This window comes from Macaca fascicularis, chromosome 1, assembly GCF_037993035.2.
Source record: "Macaca fascicularis isolate 582-1 chromosome 1, T2T-MFA8v1.1".
Classification (NCBI taxonomy): domain Eukaryota; kingdom Metazoa; phylum Chordata; class Mammalia; order Primates; family Cercopithecidae; genus Macaca; species Macaca fascicularis.
The window spans coordinates 169,914,532-169,928,908 of record NC_088375.1 but is presented as its reverse complement, the minus strand read 5'-3'; the positions used below and the strand labels follow the sequence as shown (position 1 = coordinate 169,928,908).

At 35.8% G+C, this 14,377-nt stretch overlaps 1 protein-coding gene across 9 annotated transcripts in view; it reads left to right on the top strand.

Annotated features, from left to right (window-relative positions):
* RAVER2 (ribonucleoprotein, PTB binding 2) overlaps positions 1–14,377 on the top strand; it is an 86,178-nt gene that overhangs the window by 16,486 nt on the left and 55,315 nt on the right. For 8 of the 9 annotated variants that reach the window (XR_012419162.1, XR_010578016.1, XM_045386040.2 and 5 more), the window contains exon 2: positions 6,023–6,089. Coding sequence is in view for 5 of the 9 variants with exons in the window: in XM_045386040.2 (XP_045241975.2) it covers positions 6,023–6,089 (67 nt within the window). In the remaining 4 variants the exon portion in view is untranslated. Of the gene's footprint in view, positions 1–6,022; positions 6,090–12,528; positions 12,592–14,377 lie in introns of all 9 variants that reach the window. The other variant, XM_065521125.2, reaches the window with a different exon arrangement.

The window sequence follows — 14,377 nt, the reverse complement described above, 5'->3', positions numbered from 1 at the left end:
GCTGGGGCAGTTTGATATTCCAATAAAAAAAATTGAACCTTGACCCCTACCTAATACCACTTAGAAATGTTCTATTAAGATGGATTATAGTCTAAATGTAAATGTTAAGACAATAAACATTGCAGAAGAAAAGATAGATCAATGTCTTCATGACCTTGGGTAGGTAAAGATTTCTTAAAGAGGTCCCAAAAGGCATTAACCAGAAAAGAAGATATTATATGATAGATGGGACTTTGGCAAAATTAATGTCTTCTCATCAAAAAGACATTACTAATAAGTCAGTAGGCAAACCACAGGCTAGAAAGGATATTTGCAATACCAATATTTGACAAAGGAGACTGATATCCAGAATTTATCATTAAATTCTGCAAGTTGGCTGGGCGCGGTGGCTCACGCCTGTAATCCCAGCACTTTGGGAGGCTGAGGCGGGCAGATCATGAGGTCAGGAGATTCAGACTATCCTGGCTAACATGGTGAAACCATGTCTCTACTAAATATACAAAACATTAGCCGGGTGAGGTGGCAGGCGCCTGTAGTCCCAGCTACTCGGGAGGCTGAGGCAGTAGAATGGCATGAACTCAGGAGGTGGAGCTTGCAGTGAGCCAAAATCACACCCACTGCATTCCAGCCTGGGCAACAGAGAGACTCCATCTCAAAAAAAAAAAAAAAAAAAAAAAAAAAATTCTACAAGTTAATAAAAAAGATAACCCAGTTAAAAATAGGTGAAAGATGAGAACAGGCATTTAACAAAAAAGGAATATCCAAATGGCATATTAAAAGGTCAGTAATATAATTATAAATCAAAGCAATACAAAGTAAGGTCATTGTTGGAATACACCACTCTCACCAGAATGGCCAACATTAAAAAACAGGCAAGACCAGGTGTTTGCTAGAAAGTAGAGCAGTTGGCACTCATATTCTGACATTAAGTGTGCAAATTGGTCACAAATTTTTGGAAAACTGGCAGTTTCTCTTAAGCATAAACATATACCAGCCGGATGTGGTGGCTCATACCTGTAATCCCAACACTTTGGGAGGCTGAGGCGGGCAGATCACCTGAGGTCAGGAGTTCAAGACCAGCCTGGCCAACATGGAGAAACCCTGTCTCTACTAAAAATATAAAAATTAGCTGGGCATGGCGATGGGCACCTGTAATCCTAGCTACTCTGGAGGTTGAGGCTGGAGAATCACTTGAACCCAGGAGGTGGAGGTTGCGGTGAGCCGAGATCACGCCATTGCACTCCAGCCTGGACGACAGGAGTGAAACTCCATCTCCAAAACACACACACACAAACACACACACACCCCCACCCCTACTATGTAATTTAGCAATTCTACTCCTTAGTATATTCTACTCAGCAATTATACTCCCAGTTCATTCTTGATAGCCCCGAACTAGAAACAGTTCCAATTCCCATCAATAGGAGATGAGTTAAATTGTCGTATATTCCAAAATGAATATTGTACAGCAATAAAAAAGAGGATTTGTTTTGTCAGATATCAATATTTATAAAGCTTTATTTAGGACAGTGTAATATTAGCACAGAATAGACAAAATGTCTAATTGAACCAGAAGCAAGAGACAAAAATATCCATGTATATCTTGGAACTTGATATATGAGAGAGACGGCCTTGTAGATCATTGAGGAAAGGATGGATAATACAATTATGGTGTCATAACAGTTGATTACCCATATGGGAAAAATATAAAACTGTTTTCCCATATGGGAAAAGGGAAAAAAAAAAAAAATTTACAGCACACAAAAATGAACTCCAAACTCACTAAAAGCTGAAATGTAAAAGGAAAAAATTTAGAATGATTGAAACACAAAATAAGATCCCTTTATGACCTTGTTTAGGAAAAGACTTCTTAAGACACAAAAAGCCTACATTTTAAGGAAAAAGATTGATAAATTTGATATTATTAAAATGAAAACTTCTCTTCACCAAAAATCACACAAATAAACACAATGACTGATCACACTGTAGGAGAATACATTCACAATACAGTTAACAACAAAAGGTGAGAATTCAGAATATATTATTTTAAGGATTTGGTTCACAAGGCTGTGGGGGCTGGCAAGTCCAAAATCTGTAGGGGATGCCAGCAGGCTGGAAACCCAGGCAGCTGTTGATGCTGTAGTCTTGAGGCAGAACTTCTCCAGGAAACTTCACTTGTTGCTCATAAGGCCTTCAACTGATTCGATGAAGTCCTCCTCTCCCCAAGGTAATCTCCATTGCTCAAGTCAACTGATTATAGATATTAACCACATGTACAAAATACCTTCATAGCAACACCTAGATTAGTGTTTGATTAAATAACTGGACACTGTAGCTAAATTGACACGTAAAACTAATAATCACAATGCCCTACATTATTTATTAATCATGTAATGGAAATTAAGAACACAATGAGACACAATTTTATATCCATTAAATTGACACAAGTCAGTTAACACCAAGCATTGAAAGGAGTGGATCAGCAGGACTTTTATCTACTGTTGATGGGACTGTACGCTGGTACATCATTCTGGCAAACAAGTTGGCACCTCCTTATAAAGTTGATCATTTGCATACGTACACCACAGGAGTTTCTCTCCTTGAGGATCTCTTGCACATGAATGCCAGGGGATGAAGGAAATTTACAGGAATGTTACGGTAGTTTTTAAAAAATACAAACAGTGAACAACAACCTGGAAACAAACCAAATAATCAGTCATAGTAAAATGGATACATAAATTATACTATAGTCACAGAATGGCATAGCAAACAGCAGTGAATAAATGAATGATGGCCACGTGGAATGAGCGAATTTTAGAAACATAATATTGAGTCTAAGAATCAAGGCACAGAAGATTAAAAATAGCATAATACCATTTGTATAAAGCTCAAAAGTGAGTAATACAAAACAATATAATGTTTGGGGCCACATGCCTACGTACAGATAGAGACCTACGTGTAAGGAGGAAGGTGGAGGAATGGGATAGTGAAGGAATGCAGAGGTGGATGCAAGTGTTTTCAGTGTTCTAGTCAAGTTTGGTAGTGAGTTTCTGGGTATTTATTTTGTTTATTACTACTAATAATAGATGTTTGGTGTTTCATCTTTTCATTTTATCAAATTACATAAAAATTAGAAAATGAACAAAAACGTGTGCTTCCATTTCCAGTCCAAAGCACTGAAATTTAAAAGTAGTGTGCTTTACTCTATGAAAACATTTCTTAACACATTTTTTTAAAAACTGAAACTAAGTCTGTGAAGGGCTTAGAAGACAATGTAATTCAGGTTTATAACTAAGGCCATGCTTCATCGAAGAAGTCTAGATCAGCTGGAACAATGGTTAACTTTTTTGTTGAGGGTGGGGTGATGAGGTCATTGACTGACTGCTTTGCCATGGAAGCTATTGGTCGTCTCTCTAGAAAGCATTTCATATGTGCAAAACTTGTCACTTAACTTCAGCAGGTGATACTGAATCTGGTGTGGAAATAGGTTACTAAAACTATCTAATACCAATTTTTATTAACTTGACATTGGCAGTCAGATGACGAAGTGTTTTCATCAAAGGTGCTACTTCATTCCTTAAAATCAGTAAGTTAGTGGAAATGTTATAAAGCTAGGTTAATATAGGGAGGCTCTAATTTTAGTCTTTTTAGTTATGTGTAATGGAGCATAGAATTATTTTGGCAAATGGTTATTGGGACTCTCTTTCAGGTTTTAAGTTTTTAATTTGGCCAACTTACCAAGGCACAAATTGAGGGATGACCCACTTTTGCCTGGGTCAAAGCAACCAGGGCATGGAGAAAAATAATTGGGTTTTTCTTTGTAGGAAGCTTTGTAAGGTTTCCCAGTTGGCAAACTCTGTATCCCACATCTGATACATAGAAGAGCTATGAGTAGAAATATGGGTGTTTTCAACATAAAATTTCTAAGTTGCAAAATGCACTTTTGAATACTTAAGCTCTTTTAGGTAATTCTCTTAGCTGAATGAGTAACATAACGTGCCATTTGTTTACAGATACTTGATAATGTGAAGAGCAGTATCATGTTTTCTTTATCTAGCATTTGATGGCTGTTAACCAGTGAAATGAGAGATTAGATTCTGTGCAACTAAAAGCACACACTGGATCCCTTCAAAAAAAAAACCCTTTCACCTTCTATATAAAGTATTGAATTAGTTGATTGGCAAGATGCATGTTATGCTATTGAGACAGTAATGTTTTCTTAATAAAGAGTACAGTAGATGTTTTTGTAAGTTCAAGAAAATGCTGAAGCTTACAAGATAAAAATTACCATAGTAATATGTGAACTAATCTTTGTAATTGAGCATAGTACCATATGATTCACCAAACACTATTTTACAAAATTGGTAAGTGTATGTATTTTAAAAAATTTCTAATACTGGTTGGTAATAAAGAATACTAAATTATCAACTTTATCTTTTATATCATAGAGGATTATCTTTTTTCACTCAGCTTTGTTTTTATACTTTGCCTAATATATCACTCTTTTTTCCCTCTTGGGTTGGGTTAAAAGGGAGAATATTTTTCAACTTCTAACTGTCTTCATATTTATCCATTTCTACATTACTTATATGATTACTTATTAGGGCACTCGTGGTATTGCTTTTATAACTGTTAATGATAGTGTACTGTTTTTAAAGTTAATGCTGGAGCAAGTAAGTCAATATGACCTAGAGGTTGAGTGTCATCCTTGGAGCCAGACGGATAGAGTGAATCTCCTCTCAGCGTTACTAGCTGTACGTCCTTGGCAACTTTACTCTGTTTTTCCTGATTTTTAATAAAAGTGAGTTCAGTGCCTGATGCCTTGTAAAAGCTAAACAAATGATAACTATAATGATAGCAATAATAAGATTATTATTGAATTGAGCATTTTCGGTTACATGCTTAACATAGTAGCACCTGTGTCTGTTTAGCATATTCATTTGCAATATAGAACAGGTTGGCTGTAACTCCGATCTGGAGTCAGAATGTCTACCTGTGTGAGGGTCTAGTTCCTTTGAATATATTATAACTGCATCTGCTATGTGTTATGAGTAAAATGTTTCAGGGCCACCTATTGATTTAACAGCAAAACAATTATATTCACTCTAATGTGTGTTTGAGTGCCTATCATATGCAAAGCAATGCAGGTAATATATAAATATGTAAAATTCAGTTTCTGTTCCTAAGTACTGTCAGTTTAACAGGATTAGGGAAATAAAGGAAATCTACTCTTTTAGGCACCCAAGTGGATAGAGATTGTGCTATCAGAAAAAAAAGTTTAGGCTATGTTAGTAATAGAAGCAGAATGAACCATAAACCAGTTTAAACATCTCGGGGAGCCAAGGGGAAATAAATGGAACTGCTTGCTATGCCTTAGTAGTTGGTTTTTTCATATCCAGGGATCTCTAAGTTAAGGTTTACAATCTATTATATTTTTATATCTTTACAATTTATTTTTTCTACATGTTTGTACTCTAAGCGTCTACGGGTGTATTACTTGTTAAAAGCTGTATATGTAGCATGCAGAAATGGAAATAAATATAATACTTATTTCCTCAAGAGAGGCATACATAAAGTTATGACCATTGTTAGCATAAAGGAGGGAGAGGTCACATTCTGTGGAAAATTATCGGAATCAATTTCATGAAAGAACATTTGAGCTGAGATTTCATAAAGATGCATGTGATTTCAGGCAAAGTTAGGGAAATTTAGTGACATGTTTACCTTGTGCTACGTCAAGGAATAAGTGTGAGTAGAAAGAGAACAGTATATGGTATACTCATGAGAGAGTGAATCTTCCATTTGAGCAGGATTGTGGGCTATGTGTAGGATGTCTGGTGAACCTGGAATACCTGTAATTTAAGTAAGTAATGGGGATCCATGAAATAATTTTTTTTTTTTTTTTTTTTACATAGGACATGGTGGTGGTAATGGTGGTGGTAGTGGTGGTAGGCTAATAGAGCTAGATAATCTAGTAATTGCATTTGGGTGTTTATTGAATTCGTGTTTTTTTCTCTTTCAGGAAGTTCATGATTTGTTGAAAGACTATGACTTAAAGTATTGTTATGTGGACAGAAATAAACGAACAGGTAAGGTTTCTATTTTAAGTATCTAATTTCATTTTGATTCTCCATATACTCATAGAATAAAAAAGCTTAGCGCTTTTCATATTTAAGCTAATCATGGAATTTTTAAGTCTTAAATCATGCAAATGTAACCCACACAATCTGTTTTCTGAAGGTAATATTGGTATCCTAAATATTAATTACATAAATGAATATAGTGTTACTAGAGACTTATGAATTGTTACAATGAATGTTCTGTTACAGTGAATGTTCTTCATAGGCTCAAAGTTCCTTGGTTTTAATTGTATATTACTGACTTAGTGAATAGATTGTATGACTTGACCTTTAGCTGGGGAAATTGAGAAACTCACTTAGGTTTTCTGAGTATTAGTTTTATACCTGTGAGATTAAAAGACTAGATTATTTCCTTTTTGTGCATGTAATACGCAGCTGTTTAAAAGCATCCTTTTAAGACAATAAAAATAAAGTATGGAGGATAATATAATCACTATGTACACATCCACTCCCAAATTATCAAATGGTAGTATTTTGTCTTTACAAAGTATATACATAGCTAGAGCCCTCATGTAGATCTGTTGAATTTCTTGAAATTAAAAAAAAATTGAAATTCACTTTCTACTATTCTGATTCCATTCCCTCCCAGCCTCCTTGTCTAGGGGCAAGCACTTATGAATTTGGTGCATATTTTCCAATTTATGCAATTATATTGTGATAGTCATTAAAGCTGTTCACAAATTCTTGTTCTTTTTCTTCTGAGCACAAGGTAAGATGGTACTTACCTGCGCCACTTTGAAGTTGAGAGTGGACTTGTAATTTGCTTGTTGATGAATGAAGTGAGAGTGGAAATGACATGTATCCCTTCCAGGTGAAAGATTTCAGAACCTGCATGTGATTTCCTGCTCACACTTCCCTATGCTAAAGTAATTGGGGAAGGTAACAGAACCTTTTTCAACCTAGGTCTCAGAGTGACTATAATGAGCAAAATGTCCTTCCTTCCTTACCTTCAGCATGGGATATGCAGCATGAATCAGATGAAGGCCTTTTGTTTTGTTATGCCATTGAGATTGTGTTGCGCGGAAGTTTGTTACCACAGTGTCTTGACTAACCTGTAATTTTACCGTATGTACCTATATATAATTAATGGTAGTCTCTGTTTTAAGCTTTTTCATACATGGTATTCTAATATATATTTCATTTAGCAAACTTGCCTTTTTTTTCGGGTTAGCTCAGTGTTGTTTTTCAGATCTTTCCACATTGATATATATAACTCAGGTTCACTGATTTAAGCTACTACATATAATTATCATGTGAATTTATTACAGTTAATGTATTTGTTACTGATTGGCATTCAGGAAGCTTTACCTTTCTCAGTATTTCAAACAGTGATGCAATGAATAGCCCTTTAGTTGACTACTAATATACATTTCAACGCTTTCTCTGTAACTGAAGCTCTGAGTCATAGGTGTGCACAATTTCAGTGTTACTAGATATTGACAACGGGATTAGAGGTAGCAGCCTTCACAGCTCACACAGAGCCAGGAATAGTGCTATTCCCACTAGTCAGGATGATAAACCTCATAATTCATGGGGCATCAGAAGGAATAATCAAAAAGTTTTTGTCTCAGGAATGGGAAAAATTAACTCGAGACAATGATGCTCTTGTCCTACCTAACGAAACTTAAAAACGAGACCTGAACGGATCAGAGTGCTTCCTCATAACTTAACCATATCCTGGAACAAAACTCAAGAATATTTATATGTGTCCAAAACATCTGACACCCAACAAAATAAAATGTACGGTGTCAGACATCCAATAAAAAAGTAGCAGACATGATGAAGAAGCAGGAAAACCTAACAAAAATCAATCAAAACTGGTCTAGAATCGACACAGATGAATTAATAAAAATGGACATTAAAGCAGTTTTTATAATGGTCTTCCATATGTATAAGAAGTTATAGTAAGATTGAACATGGTAAATAGAAACATGGAAGATATAAAATATCCAAATCAAACATCTGGAGATGAAAATTACAACATCTGACATGAAATACACTGGATAGGATTAATGGCAGAATAGACGTTGTGGAAGAAAAAATTAGTGAACTTGAAAACAATGATATAAATGATCCAAAATGAAACACAGAGAGAAAAAAGACTGTAAAACATGAACAGAGTATCAGTGAACTGTGGGACAGCTTCAAGAACAATTAGAGTCCGTGGGGGTAGGAATAGTTAAAAAAAAAATTAAAGAATTAGTGGCTGAAAAGTTTTCAAATTTTGATGAAAATTCTAATCCCAGAAATCCACAGAGCTCAACCAACTTCAAGTACAAAAGCATGAAGAAAACTACAAGGTATGTTGTAATCAAATTGCTTACAGTTAGTGATAGAATATCTTAAAAGTAGCCAGAAAAAAAGTATACATCATTAATACATTTAGTAGGACAAAGATTAAGATGATCATAGATCTTGGAAACAACACAAGCGAGAAGACTGTAGGGTAACATCTTTTCATTCTTTACCAAAAGAAAAAAAAACAACAACAGGTCAGCATAGAATTCTTTACCTATTGAAAATATCTTTCAGAAACAGTGATGAAATAGAGATGTTTTTCAGTCATACAAAAGCTAAAAGAATCATCTCCATTAGACTTGCACTGTAAGAAATACTTAAGGAAGTTCTACAAGCAGGAAGAAAATTATAGATGGAAATCTGGACCTACCCAACAAAATGATGAATACCTGATATGGTCATTATGTGGGTAAAGACTTTTTTCTTAATATTAAAATATCTTTAAAATATAATTGACTGTTAAAAGCAAAAATAATAATATTACATCGTGAGATTTGTAACACATGTAGAAATAAAATATATAACGGCAATAATACAAAGGCTGGGAGAGGAGAAATGGGATTGCACTGTTTTCAGTCTGTTATACAGTACATGAAGTGGTGTGATACCATTTGAAAGTTGACTGTGATAAGTTAAAGATATATACTGTAAACCTTAAATCACCAGTTAAAATCACACAACACAGAAATCATTAATTGTATTAAATGATTTTGCCTTGGATTTTGGGACCTATGGTATTTGTGGAAGCATGTATAATTAATAACTCAATTGATAAAAGATGGTTACAGTTCTAAACTATAACCTTGCAACCAGAGATTTCTGTGGTAGATATGAGTAAAATATTATAGTAAAATAGGATACATTAGGGGAAAAAGTTTTGGCACATGCTTGCCTTCAAATTGGACCCAATAATAAACTAAATAGTAGACCATGCAATGACTTTTAAAAGAATTGGGACCAATTGTGGGATATTTAAATTTCACAGGGAAAATAATAATATAATTAATCCCAAATTCCCTTCCAGCCTTTTTTCTGTAGAGTGACATCTACCATTTCCATGAGAACCAGTGTGTGAATTTATTTATTTATTTATTTTTTTAGAGAATTTGTGCTCTTGGTAAAACATGGAAGAAGCTATAGAACAGAAAATGTGACCTCCTTTCCCTACTGCCTGAACTTTTAAATTTATTTCATTATGTTATTTAAATTCTTCCATAAAACCTGAGTTGAGCAAATGCAGATACCTAAGAAAAGGAAAAAGAGATTTTCAGTTTTAAATTTAGTTGATTTATATATGCATTTATTTATTCATTCATCTGACGCAAAACTTCTACCATACGTCACGTACTAAGATAGTTGGTGGAATACATTCATTAGTAATTTAGGGAGCTCACAGTTTAGTAGGGTAGCAGGCATCTAAGCAAATAGATTATGATGTGATGTGATCTATGCAATAATCCGAGCAATGTTCAAGATAGAGAGGTATAAAAAAATAACTCTAAGAGAGGACCTGGGAAGGCTTCCTGGAGATCATCATGGAGTAATGCATGGACTGAATTTGAAAATCAGCTAAAAGGTTCCAGGTATTCTAAGGTATGGGGAGTGATGTTATAGGCAGGGGAATTAAATGTGTGATATATGGATACCTGAAATAACTGGATCTCTACAGGGAGCTGCAAATATTTCAGTGTTCTTGGAGAATAAAGAGCTATTGTGGAAGGGAGGAAGTATGGCAGTTAATGAGGCTGGAGTTAGATATAATGGGCATTGTAAAGTGTGATTAACAACCTGGCACTTGGCTTTTTCTGTGAGTAATAGCAAACCTTTGCATTTAAGGCGGTAAACAGGCACAATTAAACTTCTGTTTTTTAGAGATCACTTTATTGTCACTGTGGAGAAAGGATTAAAAAAAGGAAAAGCTAGAGGAATGAAGAAAGGGAAGTGGATTCAAGACCCATTAGACGAGTGGAATTTGAGGATTCCTTTTATATGGGAAATGAGGGAGACAAAGTTTAGGTTAATTCCCAGGTTTCTGATTTGTGAGTATTGTGTGACCAGCTAAAATAGGGAGTAAAGGAAAATGAGAAATATTAGGATTTCTTTAAATTATACTTTAAGTTCTGGGGTACTTGTGTAGAATGTGCAGGTTTGTTACATAGGTATACATGTGCCATGGTGGTTTGCTGCACCCATCAACCTGTCATCTACATCAGGTATTTCTCCTAATGCTCTCCCTCCCCACACCACACTCCCTGACAGGCCCCGTTGTGTGATGTGCCCCTCTCTGTGTCCATGTGTTCTCATTGTTCACCTCCCACTTATGAGTGAGAACATGCAGTGTTTGGTTTTCTGTTCTTGTGTTAGTTTGCTGAGAATGATGGTTTCCAGCTTCATCCATGTCCCTGCAAAGGACATGAACTCATCCTTTTTTATGACTGCATAGTATTCCATGGTGTGTATGTGCCACATTTTCTTTATTCAGTCTATCATTGATGGATATTTAGGTTGGATCCAAGTCCTTGCTATTGTAAATAGTGCTGCAGTAAACATACGTGCACATGCGTCTTTATAGTAGAATGATTTATAATCCTTTGGGTATATACCCAGTAATGGGATTGCTGGGTCAAATGGTATTTCTAGTTCTAGATCCTTGAGGAATTGCCACACTGTCTTCCACAATGGTTGAATGAATTTACACTCCCACCAACAGTGTAAAAGTGTTCTTATTTCTCCAAATCCTCTCTAGCATTTGTTGTTTCCTGACTTTTTAATGATTGCCATTTTAACTGGCGTGAGATGGTATCTCACTGTGGGTTTTGATTTGCATTTCTCTGATGACCAGTGATGATGAGCATTTTTTCATGTTTGTTGGCTGCATAAATATCTTCTTTTGAGAAGCATCTGTTCATATCCTTTGCCCACTTTTTGATGGGGTTGGGTTTTTTCTTGTAAGTTTGTTTAAGTTCTTTGTAGATTCTAGATATAAGTCCTTTGTCAGGTGGATAGATTGCAAAAATTTTCTCCCATTCTGTAGGTTGCCTGTTCACTGTGCTGATAGTTTCTTTTGCTGTGCAGAAGCTCTTTAGTTTAATTAGATCCTATTTGTCAATTTTGGCTTTTGTTGCCATTGCTTTTGGTATTTTAGTCGTGAAGTCTTTGCCCATACCTATGTCCTGAATGGTATTGCCTAGGTTTTCTTCTAGGCTTTTTATTTTTTGATCTTACGTTTAAGTCTTTAATCCACCTTGAGTTAATTTTTGTATAAGGTGTAAGAAAGGGATCCAGTTTCAGCTTTCTGCATATGGCTAGCCAGTTTTCCCAACACCCTTTCTTAAATCGGGAATGCTTTCCCCATCACTTGTTTTGGCAGGTTTGTCAAAGATCAAATGGTTGTAGATGTGTGGTGTTATTTCTGAGGCCTCTGTTCTGTTCCATTGGTCTATATATCTGTTTTGGTACCAGTACCATGCTGTTTTGGCTACTGTAGCCTTGTAGTGTAGTTTGAAGTCAGGTAGCATGATGTTTCCAGCTTTGTTCTTTTTGCTTAGGATTGTCTTGGCTGTGCAGGCTCTTTTTTGGTTCCATGTGAAATTTAAAGTAGTTTTTTCCAATTCTGTGAAGAAAGTCAATGGTAGTTTGATGGGGATAGTATTGAATCTATAAATTACTTTGGGCAGTATGGCCATTTTTACGATGTTGATTCTTCCTATCCATGAGCATGGAATGTTTTTCCATTTCTTTGTGTCCCCTCTTATTTCCTTGAGCAGTGGTTTGTAGTTCTCCTTGAAGAGGTCCTTCACATCCCTTGTAAGTTGGATTCCTAGATATTTTATTCTCTTTGTAGCAATTGTGAATGGGAGTTTCCTCATGATTTGGCTCTCTGTTAGTCTGTTATTGGTGTTTAGGAATGCTTGTGATTTTTGCACATTGATTTTGTATTCTGAGACTGCTGAAGTTTCTTATCAGCTTAAGGAGATTCTGGCCTGAGACGATGGGGTTTTCTAAATATACAATCATGTCATCTGCAAACAGAGACAATTTGACTTCGTCTTTTCCTAATTGTTTTATTTTTGTTTTTGTTTTTTGGCAGAGAGAGGATGAGAATTGTGAGTTATGTTTGGGAGTCAATATGAAGATGTATGTGGCGCTAAAGGTTAGAAACATGGGTTTGGGGGTTATAATGGTATAGGAGGCCTTTTGCAAGTCCTCAGATGAGGTTATTTTGCTCATTGCTTTCATAGCCCCTCATACTGCCCCTTTGGTGACACCACATTTGTAACTCTTTGTTAAACATCTGGCTTCCCCTATTAGATTGTGAGCTCTGTGTTGAAAGGGATCTTACCTGTTCTGTCCACCAAAACATTTCCAGTGCCAAACTTGGTATCTGGCACATGATACAGAATACATGGGAATGGGCATGATTGCCCCCAGAGGAAGAGGGTGTAGAGTGAGAAAAAAGATATTCAGCAGCCACACATTGAGTAACATGTGGCCACACAGGTGTTACTCTATGTGACTCTGCCAGGAAGGCGCCCCAAGGAGTACTACCTTACAGGTGTGAGTGGAGGACAGAGAGCTAGCAAAGGAAATAGAGAAAAGAGCTTGGATAGTTATAAGGTGAATCAAGAAAGAGTACATCCAGATGGAAAGTTAAGAAAGGCCTAGTGCGGTGGCTCAGGCCTATAATCCCAGCACTTTGGGAGGTTGAGGTTGGTGGATCACTTGAGGTCAGGAGTTCGAGACCAGCTTGACCAACATGGCGCAACCTCGTCTCTACTAAAAATACAAAAATTAGCCAGGTGTGGTGGCAGGCCCTGTAGTCCCAGCTGCTTGGGAGGCTGAGGCAGGAGAATGGCTTGAACTTGGGAGGCAGAGGTTGTGGTGAGCTGAGATCGGCACCACTGCACTCCAGCCTGGGCAACAGAGTCAGACTCTGTCTCAAAAAAAAAAAAAAAAAAAAGAAAAAAGAAAGTAGAAAGAGAATGATTTATAGGTTCAAATGCCCTGAGAATTCAAATTAAATATGACCTGAGATTTTATGGGCTGATATGGGAACATAACCAGTATTTACAAACTGTTGTTGGCTCGTTTATTTGTTTTAGGGAAACAGAATTAAATGGTATTTTATGTCAGCATAAGGCGAAAAGACATAGAATCAAAATCAAGCCTTTTAAAAAAGGTTGTTAGAAACTAAGAGGTAGTCTCTCAATAAGGGCAGTAAAGCCATTTTTTTCTCATTTTTTGGAAAAGAGATGTTGGAACAGTTAGCTGTTCCTTTGGCAATAGTTTTCTTGCATGTGGGGCATGTGTTAAATAAAAAATGTGTTTCTTTAAATGTTAGCATCACACTCAGTATGGTGAGACACTGTTACTCTGAGAGCCGCATGGCACTAAGACCAATTGAGGGTAGGGCAGTTGAGTGAAATGACAGGCAGAATTGCCCATGCTACTTAAATTACATCTCTGTCTCTTGCTATATCCATATTTGCTGTATACAACATATTGTCATGCAGTTCTAATTGAATTTGGGTAAATTAGATGTTCATATGGAAGTAACTTCACTATATATTTCAGAGGGAGAGGGGGAAGAACTTGTAGAGAGCAATTTATTTGTAATTTGTGGATTGCTATGTATTTTTTTAATGGGGGCTTTAAACTTTTCCTATAAAATTGCTCAAAACCTTTTATATTCTTTTATTACAAAAGGTAAACACATTGATATGGTTAAAATGTAATTTTACCAGATATGAATGTATATAATATTTCTTCGACCTAGAATTTGTATTTGTATTATGTTTCTGGTTATATAAATTGTCATACGCATTTGTTGCTTGATGCTGGAACAACTTCATTAGATAGGACAGATTATATTTATTGTTTTATGAATATTCAAGATCTTGTCTTAAGATCAGAATTCTGTAATCTTTTCATTTTATATT